The sequence below is a fragment of the Globicephala melas genome, chromosome 6 (genome assembly GCF_963455315.2).
Source record: "Globicephala melas chromosome 6, mGloMel1.2, whole genome shotgun sequence".
Classification (NCBI taxonomy): domain Eukaryota; kingdom Metazoa; phylum Chordata; class Mammalia; order Artiodactyla; family Delphinidae; genus Globicephala; species Globicephala melas.
Window position 1 is genome coordinate 24030279 of NC_083319.1, and position 13428 is coordinate 24043706.

General features: G+C 42.1%; 1 protein-coding gene across 1 annotated transcript in view; it reads right to left on the bottom strand.

The window, feature by feature from the left end:
• PALM2AKAP2 (PALM2 and AKAP2 fusion) overlaps positions 1 to 13428 on the bottom strand; it is a 638407-nt gene that overhangs the window by 524022 nt on the left and 100957 nt on the right. Inside the window, exon 4 of the mRNA XM_060300637.2 lies at positions 1612 to 1828. Within this exon, the coding sequence (XP_060156620.1) occupies positions 1612 to 1631 (20 nt within the window). The 5' untranslated portion in view covers positions 1632 to 1828. The remainder of the gene's footprint in view (positions 1 to 1611; positions 1829 to 13428) is intronic.

The window sequence follows — 13428 nt, forward strand, 5'->3', positions numbered from 1 at the left end:
GGTAACCACTGGTTTATTCAACAAGTATATGAGCACCTTCTCTACAAAAGGCCAGACACAGGTGAGCCTAGGCAAAGCCCGCCCTCGAGAGCATAAAAGAGCCTAACAGTAGTATCAGTAGAATAAATAGCGTTCATCTTTGTACCTTCCACAGCGTAGAGACAGTCTTGGAGCTCATTAAAGAGTGAAAGGACAAAAGAGGACTCTGCTAAAATGGTATTAGAAATTCAGAGGGAGAAAAGAGTTCTTAAAAATGAAAGGGGGCTTCCCAGGTGGCGCAGTGGTTGAGAGTCCGCCTCCCGATGCAGGGGACACGGGTTCGTGCCCCGGTCTGGGAAGATCCCACATGCCGCAGAGCGACTGGGCCCGCGAGCCATGGCCTCTGAGCCTGTGCGTCTGGAGCCTGTGCTCCGCAACGGGAGAGGCCCCAACAGTGAGAGGCCCGCGTACCGCAAAAAAAAAAAAAAAAAAAGATGAAAGGATCCCACCTGAAGCTTAACACAATATTGCAAATCAACTATACTTCAATAAAAAAATTTTTTTTTAATGAAAGGATCAGGAAAGATTTCACATAGGATTTGTGATGATGGGAAACGAGGCTCGCCTTTCTAAGTAATGGGAGCAGTACAAATAAGGCACAGAGGTAGGAAAGGATACCTTCTGGGCAAGATTAAGTAGTTCCATTTGGAAGAAGTATAGGGTGTATAAAGAGGAATTCTAGGAGATAAAGCTGGGAAGGTTGGTTGGGATCAAAATTGATAAAAGTCCCTATAATTACAACTCTAGACAACATGGAACCTCTGAAAGTTTTTGAAAAGGACTTACCATGACTGAAACCGTGCCTTAAAAGGGTTGAACTCAGGCAGGATCAGCTTCGTGAATATGCAGACTCTGCCGTCACCGGGGACCCCGAGCACAGAAGGGCCCTGTGCTTGGTGTGATGTCCTGCTGCCAAGGTGTTGAGAGTTTAAGTAATTTTGAATAAGGGGCCCTGCGTTTTTCATCTTGCACTGGGACCTTCAAACTATGTGGCTAGTCCTGAAGTCAGGAGAGAGCGATTATGAATGATTAAAATGAGGGGGAGTCAGGAGGCAAGGAGACCAGATAAGAAACCATAATAATGGTTCAAGGAAAAGCTAAAGAGGACATGAGGTGGGGAAGCCTTCCTACTCTTAGTAGATACTCTAAGTATTTAGAGGGAATAAAGAAACTTGGGTCATAGTTTGGGTCACAGACACAAAGATATTCTTCGAAACTCTCAGCTCCAAACTACACAGAATGATTCTTAAAATGTAAGTCAGGCAGAAGTTGAAAGTTTATAGGAAGCCATTGGAAGTTTTTGAGCAGGGATTTTATATAAGATTTATTTAACAAATATTTATTGAACACTTGCTATGTGCCAGGCATAGTGGTGGAATTAGAAACCTACTGGGTGCCAGAGATTAGTGTTACCAAACGAAAGCTCACTGCCCAAGGCATACAGAAGCCAATACTCTGGCATCGGCTTTTGAGAAAAGAAAGCTTTATTGCGAGGTCGACCTGCAGAGCTCAAATCTGTCTCCCAGATCCAACGTTCAGGGCGAAATTTAAGGAATTAGGAGAATTTCAAACCTGGAAGCTGACTGGCTCATCTTGAATCAGTCCATGTATGGTAATCAAGCTACTCTTGCTGCTGGAAGCTGGATTTTCCTCACTGAAGGAGTTCTTGCTTTGTAAAGAGCTCTGGTGGCAACATTTCTATTCTTTGAATTCCGTAGACTGAAGATCCTTGGTTCCGGGGTCATCCTGGAGACACAGGTTTCCGTGTTGCACATGCGCAGTGATGTCTCTGCAAAATACATTCAGGTTTCATTAATCAACAGCCTGTTTTTATTTTTTTTTTTTTTGATTTTTTGTTTTTTGGGGTTTTTTGAGGGGAGGTTGCCAACCTTTTATTTTTCTTTTTTAACAGCTTTATTGGAGTATAACTGCTTTACAATGGTGTGTTAGTTTCTGCTTTATAACAAAGTGAATCAGTTATACATATATATATGTCCCCATATCTCCTCCCTCTTGCATCTCCCTCCCTCCCACCCTCCCTATCCCACCCCTCTACGTGGTCACAAAGCACCAAGCTGATCTCCCTGTGCTATGTGGCTGCTTCCTACTAGCTATCTATTTTACGTTTGGTAGTGTATATATGTCCATGCCACTCTCTCACTTTGTCACAGCTTACCCTTCCCACTCCCCATACCCTCAAGTCCATTCTCTAGTAGGTCTATGTCTTTATTCCCGTCTTACCCCTAGGTTCTTCATGACCTTTTTTTTTTTCTTAGATTCCATATACATGTGTTAGCATACGGTATTTGTTTTTCTCTTTCTGACTTACTTCACTCTGTATGACAGACTCTAGGTCCATCCACCTCTGACTTACTTCACTCTGTATGACAGACTGTAGGTCCATCCACCTCACTACAAATAATTCAATTTCGTTTCTTTTTATGGCTGAGTAATATTCCATTGTATATATGTGCCACACCTTCTTTATCCATCCATCTGTCGATGGACACTTAGGTTGCTTCCATGTCCTGGCTATTGTAAATAGAGCTGCAATGAACATTTTGGTACATGACTCTTTTTGAATTATGGTTTTCTCAGGGTATATGCCCAGTAGTGGTATTGCTGGGTCGTATGGTAATTCTATTTTTAGTTTTTTAAGGAACCTCCATACTGTTCTCCATAGCGAAGGGCCTATTTTTAAAAGCAAAATCATTTTAAGCTGGTCCATGTTTTACATGCTATTTCATAACAGTCCCTTCCATAAACACTGCCAGAGTAGGAAGAATTTTGTATACAGATATTTTTCAGTTATGGTCACCATATAATTTGATCACTGTATAAAGTGTTACACTGAAAGAAAATGTAATGGTTTTCGGGGAGAAAATGTGAAAGCATCTTTCTGCTCTTAAGAAGCCTTCAAGGACATTTCAGGAAGAACCTGGGGTGGTAGGTGAAGAACTGGCTCCAAAATTAACTTAAACCTCATGTCAAGCAATGCACCATTTCAAAATGCAGTGCTAGCTTCCGGGATTTTCGAATCAGATCAGCAAATCTCCATTACAAAGAACAACTGCACATTTTCTTTTCTAAGACTAAATGCCTCACCAGTACATTCTAACTGGCTTTTTCTTTGGTTTATTCTGCTTACCCCAAGTCAGCGTTCAAAGCTGTTGGTTTATATAACCTGGAAAACAAATCTAATGAAAACCATTAGGTTGTCATCAAGGGAGAGCTGGATAAGAAGCTCTTGAACTCGTTTCACCCTCTCAAAGGGCAGGACTTATTTTTCTAACCATGAAAACAGCAGATTGGGGAGAAAGCAGAGAGCGATGCAAACACAGACATGGCTGCTCTCTGAGATTTTTCTTCTCCTCAGAAGGCAAAGTGAACACGCGTGGCTCTTGGTACTGTTCACCTGCTTTGTTCCTTCCTGTCCTCTTCCCTTATGGGAAGAAAGTCTTTTAACATAATCATGCATCACAATTAAGGCTTTCAGGGTAATGGGTATTAACAAGAGAGAGGTGAAGCTGTCTGGTAGGTGCCTCGTTCTGAGGAATACAAAGATCCACTGTTATTTCCCCAAGATGCAGTGACCTCAGACCAAAGGGGCACAGAGTGTCCTGGGCTTGGCCAACCATGGTAGCAGCTGGTTGGAACCAGAACCTTGGGAGGTGGAGTGGGAGGTCGGGCAGAAGGCAGAGGAGCAGAGAAGGAAGAAGTGGGGGAAACTTGGAAGGGCTCTCTGGGCTCCAACCCAACGTGTAATGTACATATGTTACACCTTTGGTTAACTCCCTGGGATGACAGGAATTGGTTCTGAGGGAGACTCAGGCCTCCCTGGCACAGAGCTGGTCCTACATGCCCCTATAACTGGGGCTCTGCAGAGCATCATGACCCCCAGTTATACAAATTTCATAACAGGAACTCTTCCCAGCCTCTAGGTCTTTACATATGCTATTCCTCTGCCCCCAATTCTCTTGCTCTGTATTGACAGCCACTGAATCATCCTTAAGACCCAACTGGCACTTTAGCTCCTCTTGGGAGCTTTCCCTGACGTCTAGAGACAGTGAGGCTCCCCTGTTCTAAGCTGCCAGGATATCTCATTGCACTTCCTGGGCATCTCTAACATGTTGTATAGTCACCGTTGCCTATATAATTGTCTCCTTCACTAGACTGTGAATTGCTCAAACGCAGACTGAGTCTCGTTAATCTTACATCCATACTAGCTAGGTAGCTAACACAGTGCATAACAGGTGTTTAGTTAGTGTTTAGTGAATGAAAGAAAAAAAAAAGCCAAGAATAAAGGATCAGTTTTTGTGAGGCAAATGTGCTACCCACTTGGCCAGATGTGCCCAGTGAAGGGGGTCTTTGAGGGACCTAAAAGTCGTACATTCCACAGTGTCCTGTGAAATTCAAGATAAAGGAAGCCACCCTCCTGAACCTAAGAGCATACCTGGTTGATTCTCCCCTCTAGGGAGCCCCAAGGAAAGAAGATCATTATGAACTGCCATGAAAAACGGGAATCATTTTAATGCCCAGGAAATCTTATCATCTAGTTGCAATCTATAGTATTAGAGGTTTTTTTGTTTGTTTGTTTTGTTTTTTAGTATTAGAGTTTTGTGTGCTCTTTTCTGATGATCAATTTTCTACCTGTCAACTTAGAAAGGGCCGGCAAGAGGCAGAGATAATCCTGCTTGGTCTGACTGAAAGTATTGCCACAAGTGTCTAAAGACAAAATAACCTACGCATCTACACTCGTAGTTACATGAAGGTAACTATTGGGAAGTTGTGCCAGGTGCTGCCTTGGCATGGCCTTTTCTCCAGTGCCTTATATATTAATTTTAAAAGGTTCTTGACATTTCGGTAGAACTGATATAATCATTTTCAGAGACAGGTGCCTGTCCTCAGAATGGGTGTATTTTATTTTATTTTATTTTATTTTATTTTTTTGTGGTACACGGGCCTCTCACTGTTGTGGCCTCTCCCGTTGCGGAGCATGGGCTCTGGATGCACAGGCTCAGCAGCCATGGCTCACGGGCCCAGCCGCTCCACGGCATGTGGGATCTTCCCGGACCGGGGCACGAACCTGTATCCACTGCATCGGCAGGCGGACTCCCAACCACTGCGCCACCAGGGAAGCCCTGTATTTTATTTTTGATCTAAGTGATATGAGTTAGAATTATTATTCTACCCAAAAAAGACATGGCAATAAGCTGAACAATCTTTATCTATGAAACTTTTTTTCACATTTCAAAATATTTTCAAATATAGTATCTCCTTGACATTCACCAATAATCCTATGGAAGTAGCCCGACCAGGGGGTTATTACTTAAATATTAAGAAAAGGGAATTGGACTCAGAAGGCATAAGGGACTCATCCAAAAGTACCAGGCAGTAAGTGGCAGATTTAGTCTCTAGATTCCAAACCCCTAATAAAAGTTTACCTGGTTGGAGGAGGGAGCAGCAGTGAGCACGGGCTCCCAGAGGTGGGGGAGGTGTCGGGGGAGAGGAGGGACCCGTGAGCAGCCGTGTGGTCACAGTGGCGACCTGCAGAGGCCATGGCAGCTCCAGGACGGAGAGCAGGCTCGAATAGTAAGTGGCAATGATTTAGATGCTTCCAAATTCTCTGCACTACAGGCGTTTGGTGGCCGTGTGGATGAAAGGCTCTTGGTGCTGCAGCCAGGAGTCAGTGCTGTGCCTTTGAGGTGGGAGAGCCAACTTCAGGACACTGGTCCACAAGAGACCTCCCAGCTCCACATAATATCAAACAGCGAAAATCTCCCAGAGATCTCCATCTCAACACCAGCACCCAGCTTCACTCAACGACCAGCAAGCTACAGTGCTGGACACCCTATGCCAAACAACTAGCAAGACAGGAACACGACCCCACCCATTAGCAGAGAGGCTGCTTAAAATCATAATAAGTCCACAGACACCCCAAAACACACCACCAGACGTGGACCTACCCACCAGAAAGACAAGATCCAGCCTCATCCACCAGAACACAGGCACTAGTCCGCTCCACCAGAAGCCTACACAACCCACTGAACCAACTTTACCCACTGGGGACAGACACCAAAAACAACGGGAACTACAAACCTGCAGCCTGCAAAAAGGAGACCCCAAACATAGTAAGATAAGCAAAATGAGAAGCCAGAAAAACACACAGCAGATGAAGGAGCAAGATAAAAACCCACCAGGGCTTCCCTGGTGGCGCAGTGGTTTAGAGTCCACCTGCCGATGCACAGAACATGGGTTTGTGCCCCCGTCTGGGAAGATCCCACATGCCACGGAGCGGCTTGGCCCGTGAGCCATGGCTGCTGAGCCTGCGCGTCCGGAGCCTGTGCTCCGCAACAGGAGAGGCCACAACAGTGAGAGGCCCACGTACCACCAAAAAAAAAAAAAAAACCCACCAGACCTAACAAATGAAGAGGAAATAGGCAGTCTACCTGAAAAAGAATTCAGAATAATGATAGTAAAGATGATCCAAACTCTTGGAAATAGAATAAAGAAACTGCAAGAAACATTTAAAAAGGACCTAGAAGAACTAAAGATGAAACAAGCAACGATGAACAACACAATAATTGAAATTAAAAATACTCTAAAAAACATACTCTAGAAGGGATCAATACAGAATAACTGAGACAGAAGAACAGATAAGTGACCTGGAAGATAAAATAGTGGCAATAACTACTGCAGAGCAGAATAAAGAAAAAAGAATGAAAAGAACTGAGGACAGTCTCAGAGACCTCTGGGACAACATTAAACGCACCAACATCCGAATTATAGGGGTTCCAGAAGAAGAGGAGAAAAAGAAAGGGACTGAGAAAATATTTGAAAAGGTTATAGTTGAAAACTTCCCTAATATGGGAAAGGAAATAGTTAATCAAGTCCAGGAAGCACAGAGAGTCCCATACAGGATAAATCCAAGGAGAAACACGCCAAGACACATATTAATCAAACTGTCAAAAATTAAATACAAAGAAAACATATTAAAAGCAGCAAGGGAAAAACAACAAATAACACACAAGGGAATCCCCATAAGGTTAACAGCTGATCTTTCAGCAGAAACTCTGCAAGCCAGAAGGGAGTGGCAGGACATATTTAAAGTGATGAAGGAGAAAAACCTACAACCAAGATTACCTAGCAAGGATCTCATTCAGATTAGATGGAGAAATTAAAACCTTTACAAACAAGCAAAAGCTGAGAGAGTTCAGCACCACCAAACCAGCTTTACAACAAATGCTAAAAGAACTTCTCTAGGCAAGAAACACAAGAGAAGGAAAAGACCTACAATAACAAACCCAAAACAATTAAGAAAATGGGAATAGGAACATACATATCGATAATTACCTTAAATGTAAATGGATTAAGCGCTCCCACCAAAAGACACAGATTGGTTGAATGGATACAAAAACAAGACCCATATATATGCTGTCTAAAAGAGACCCACTTCAGACCTAGAGACACATACAGACTGAAAGTAAGGGGATGGAAAAAGATATTCCATGCAAATGGAAACCAAAAGAAAGCTGGAGTAAATTCTCATATCAGACAAAATAAACTTTAAAATAAAGACTATTGGGCTTCCCTGGTGATGCAGTGGTTGGGAGTCCGCCTGCCAATGCAGGGGACGTGGGTTCATGCCCCGGTCCGGGAGGATCCCACATGCTGCGGAGCGGCTGGGCCCGTGAGCCATGGCCGCTAAGCCTGCGCGTCCGGAGCCTGTGCTCCGTGGCAGGAGGGGCCACAACAGTAAGAGGCCCATATACTGCAATAAATAAATAAATAAATAAAGTAAAATAAAATAAAGACTATTAGAAGAGACAAAGAAGAACACTACATAATGATCAAGGGATCGATCCAAGAAGAAGATATAACAATTGTAAACATTTATGCACCCAACATAGGAGTACCTCAGTACATAAGGCAACTACTAACAGCCATAAAAGGGGAGATCGACAGAAACACATTCATAGTAGGGGACTTTAACACCCCACTTTCACCAATGGACAGATCATCCAAACAGAAAATAAATAAGGAAACACAAGCTTTAAATGATACATTAAACAAGATGGACTTCATTGATATTTATAGGACATTCCATCCAAAAACAACAGAATACACATTTTTCTCAAGTGCTCATGGAACATTCTCCAGGATAGATCATATCTTGGGTCACAAATCAAGCCTCGGTAAATTTAAGAAAATTGAAATTGTATCAAGTGTCTTTTCCGACCACAACGCTATGAGACTAGATATCAATTACAGGAAAAGATCTGTAAAAAATACAAACACATGGAGGCTAAACAATACATTACTTAATAACAAAGTGATCACTGAAGAAATCAAAGAGGAAATCAAAAAATACCTAGAAACAAATGACAACGGAGACACAACAACCCAAAACCTATGGGATGCAGCAAAAGCAGTTCTAAGAGGGAAGTTTATAGCAATACAATCCTACCTTAAGAAAGAGGAAACATCTCGAATATACAACCTAACCTTGCACCTAAAGTAATTAGAGAAAGAAGAACAAAAAAACCCCAAAATTAGCAGAAGGAAAGAAATCATAAAGATCAGATCAGAAATAAATGAAAAAGAAATGAAGGAAACGATAGCAAAGATCAATAAAACTAAAAGCTGGTTCTTTGAGAAGGTAAACAAAATTGATAAACCATTAGCCAGACTCATCAAGACAAAAAGGAAGAAGACTCAAATCAATAGAATTAGAAATGAAAAAGGAGAAGTAACAACTGACACTGCGGAAATACAAAAGATCATGAGAGATTACTACAAGCAAGTCTATGCCAATAAAATGGACAACCTGGAAGAAATGGACAAATTCTTAGAAATGCACAACCTGCCAAGACTGAATCGGGAAGAAATAGAAAATATGAACAGACCAATCACAAGCACTGAAATTGAAACTGTGATTAAAAATCTTCCAACAAACAAAAGCCCAGGACCAGATGGCTTCACAGGCGAATTCTATCAAACATTTAGAGAAGAGCTAACACCTATACTTCTCAAACTCTTCCAAAATATAGCAGAGGGAGGAACACTCCCAAACTCATACTACGAGGCCACCATCGCCCTGATACCAAAACCAGACAAAAAAAAAAAAAAAAAAAAACAGACAAGGATGTCACAAAGAAAGAAAACTACAGGCAAATATCACTGATGAACATAGATGCAAAAATCCTCAACAAAATACTAGCAAACAGAATCCAACAGCACATTAAAAGGATCATACACCATGATCAAGTGGGGTTTATTCTAGGAATGCAAGGATTCTTCAATATACGCAAATCAATCAACGTGATACACCATATTAACAAATTGAGAGAGAAGGAGAAAAACCATATGATCATCTCAATAGATGCAGAGAAAGCTCTTGACAAAATTCAACACCCATTTATGATAAAAACCCTGCAGAAAGTAGGCATATAGGGAACTTTCCTCAACATAATGAAGGCCATATATGACACCCACAGCTCAATGATGAAAAACTGAAAGCATTTCCACTAAGATCAGGAACGAGACAAGGTTGCCCACGCTCAACACTCTTATTCAACATAGTTTTGGAAGTTTTAGCCACAGCAATCAGAGAAGAAAAGGAAATAAAAGGAATCCAAATCGGAAAAGAAGTAAAGCTGTCACTGTTTGTAGATGACATGATACTATACATAGAGAATCCTAAAGATGCTACCAGAAAACTGCTAGAGCTAATCAATAAATTTGGTAAAGTAGCAGGATACAAAATTAACACACAGAAATCTCTTGCATTCCTATACACTAATGATGAAAAATCTGGAAGTAAAGTCAAGGAAACACTCCCATTTACTATTGCAACAAAAAGAATAAAAGACCTAGGAATAAACCTACCTAAGGAGACAAAGACCTGTATGCAGAAGACTATAAGACACTGATGAAAGAAATTAAAGCTGATACAAATAGATGGAGAGATATACCATATTCTTGGATTGGAAGAATCAACATTGTGAAGATGACTCTACTACCCAAAGCAATCTACAGATTCAATGCAATCCCTATCAAACTACCACTGGCATTTTTCACAGAACTAGAACAAAAAATTTCACAATTTGGGGCTTCCCTGGTGGCGCAGTGGTTGGGAGTCCACCTGCTGATGCAGGGGGCGTGGGTTTGTGCCCGGGTCTGGGAGGATCCCATGTGCCGCGGACCAGCTGGGCATGTGAGCCATGGCTGCTGAGCCTGCGTGTCCGGAGCCTGAGCTCCGCGACGGGAGAGGCCACAGCGGTGAGAGGCCCACATACCGCAAAAAAAAAAAAAAAAAATTCACAATTTGTATGGAAACGCAAAAGACTCCGAATAGCCAAAGCAATCTTGAGAACAAAAAATGGAGCTGGAGGAATCAGGCTCCCTGACTTCAGACTATACTACAAAGCTACAGTAATCAAGGCAGTATGGTAGTGGCACAAAAACGGAAATATAGATCAATGGAACACGATAGAAAGCCCTGAGATAAACACATGCACATATGGTCACCTTATCTTTGATAAAGGAGGCAGGAATGTACAGTGGAGAAAGGACAGCCTCTTCAATAAGTGGTGCTGGGAAAACTGGACAGGTACATGTAAAAGTATGAGATTAGAACACTCCATAACACCATAGACAAAAATAAGCTAAAAATGGATTAAAGACCTAAATGTAAGGCCAGAAACTATCAAACTTTTAGAGGAAAACATAGGCAGAACACTATGACATAAATCACAGGAAGATCCTTTTTGACCCACCTCCTAGAGAAATGGAAATAAAAATAAACAAATGGGACCTAATGAAACTTCGAAGCTTTTGCACAGCAAAGGAAACCATAAACAAGACAAAAAGACAACCCTCAGAATGGGAGAAAATATTTGCAAATGAAGCAACTGACAAAGGATTAATCTCCAAAATTTATAAGGAGCTCATACAGCTCAATAACAAAAAAACAAACAACCCAATCCAAAAATGGGCAGAAGACCTAAATACACATTTCTCCAAAGAAGATATACAAATTGCCAACAAACACACGAAAGAATGCTCAACATCACTAATCATTAGAGAAATGCAAATCAAAACTACCAAGAGATATCATCTCACACCAGTCAGAATGGCCATCATCACAAAATCTAGAAACAATAAATGCTGGAGAGGGTGTGGACAAAAGGGAACACTCTTGCACTGCTTGTGGGAATGTAAATTGGTACAGCCACTATGGAAAACAGTATGGAGGTTCCTTAAAAAACTAAAAATAGAACTACCATATGACCCAGCAATCCCACTACTGGGCATATACCCTGAGAAAACCAAAATTCAAAAAGAGTCATGTACCAAAATGTTCATTGCAGCCCTATTTACAACAGCCAGGACATGGAAGCAACCTAAGTGTCCATCAACAGATGAATGGTTAAAGAAAATGTGGCACATATATACAATGGAATATTACTCAGCCATAAAAAGAAACGAAATTGAGTTATTTGTAGTTAGGTGGATGGACCTAGAGTCTGTCATACAGAGTGAAGTAAGTCAGAAAGAGAAAAAGAAATACTGTATGCTCACACATATATATGGAATCTAAGAAGAAAAAAAAAAGGTCATGAAGAACCTAGGGGTAAGATGGGAATAAAGACACAGACCTACTAGAGAATGGACTTGAGGATATGGGGAGGGGGAAGGGTAAGCTGTGACAAAGTGAGAGAGTGGCATGGACATATATACACTACCAAACGTAAAATAGATAGCTAGTGGGAAGCAGCCGCATAGCACAGGGAGATCAGCTCGGTGCTTTGTGACCACCTGGATGGGTGGGATAGGGAGGGTGGGAGGGAGGGAGACGCAAGAGGGAGGAGATATGAGAACATATGTATATGTGTAACTGATTCACTTTGTTATAAAGCAGAAACTAACACACCATTGTAAAGCAATTATACTCCAATAAAGATGTAAAAAAAAAAAAAAGTTTACCTGGTTTATGGGCTTCCCTGGTGTTGCAGTGGTTAAGAATCTGCCTGCCAATGCAGGGGACAGGGGTTCAAGCCCTGGTCCGGGAAGTTCCCACATGCCGTGGAGCAACTAAGCCCGTGCGCCACTACTACTGAGCCTGCGCTCTAGAGCCCGCGATCCACAACTACGGAAGCCCGTGTGCCACAACTACTGAAGCCCACACACCTAGAACCCGTGCACTGCAACGAAGAGTAGCCCCCATCGCCACAACTAGAGAAAGCCCACGAGGAGCAGCAGAGACCCAACGCAGCCAAAAATAAATTAATTAATTAATTTTTTTAAAAAGTTCCCCTGGTTTTTGCCTAAAGGATAAATGCTGACATTTCCAGATAAGATTAACATGTAGCACAAGGATCTAACTCACTGCACCAAATATTTTGGGTTCTCCACATGGTGGGTTTGATTTTTCCTACTCCTTGAAGTGAGGTGTAGCTGAGTGATTCGCTTTGGTGGGCTGAAGTTTTGGAGTCCAATGCACAAGTGGAGACACTCTTTCCCTCTGCCATTTAGGTGGTAGCTACGCCATCAGTCTTGGTCCCAGAGTAAAGCCAATGAGGAGAAGAGCCCCCAGCTGACACATCATGGACCCAGGCAGGGAATAAACCTTTGTTTAATTGAGGTGTATTGTTACCACAGCACAACCTGACTTACCCTGCCTGATACACTCCATGCAAGGGCTTACATGCAATGACCTTATGGAAATGACCAAAGAACCATAAAAATGGGGGCAGTTGCATCTCTCTGGAAGTTAAGGAAGTGTGCCATCCATAAGCCGTAAGTTTGGAGAAATTTCAACAAGATAAAATAAGCTTAAGGAAGGATAACAAGGGATGACTCAATACTCCTTTAAATAAATTAGTAACCTAGAAATGTTTACTTTTTCATGCTAAATAGGGACATGGTGAGGAGGCCCCCCTCACTAAAAATAATAATAATAATAATAATCCCCAACTTTTGGGTTTGGAGAAGAAAGTACCTTAATAGCTGCTGGTGGGGCATACTGTGATAAGCCCTAGCTTTGTTCCAGAAGGTACCGTTCTGCTCTCCCTAAGATAACACACAATATGCGTGCACGGGAAGAGCAATCTAGAGCCACCTCCCCAGGTGGAGGTGGTGGCATGTGGTGACTCAAAAACGCTCTGCCGAATCTGATAGAGCACTGAATGACTGGCACAGGGACCCACCTGTTTTCTAACCAGCATTCATGTGGCCCCTGTACGGAAGATGCTATCTCCTGAAGCAAAACTTTGAAGCATGAAAGCAGAAACATATTCGGCATATCTCTGTTGGCTTTTATTTTTTATTTTATTTATTTATTTATTTATTTGTTGGCTGCATTGGGTCTTCATTGCAGTGCACGGG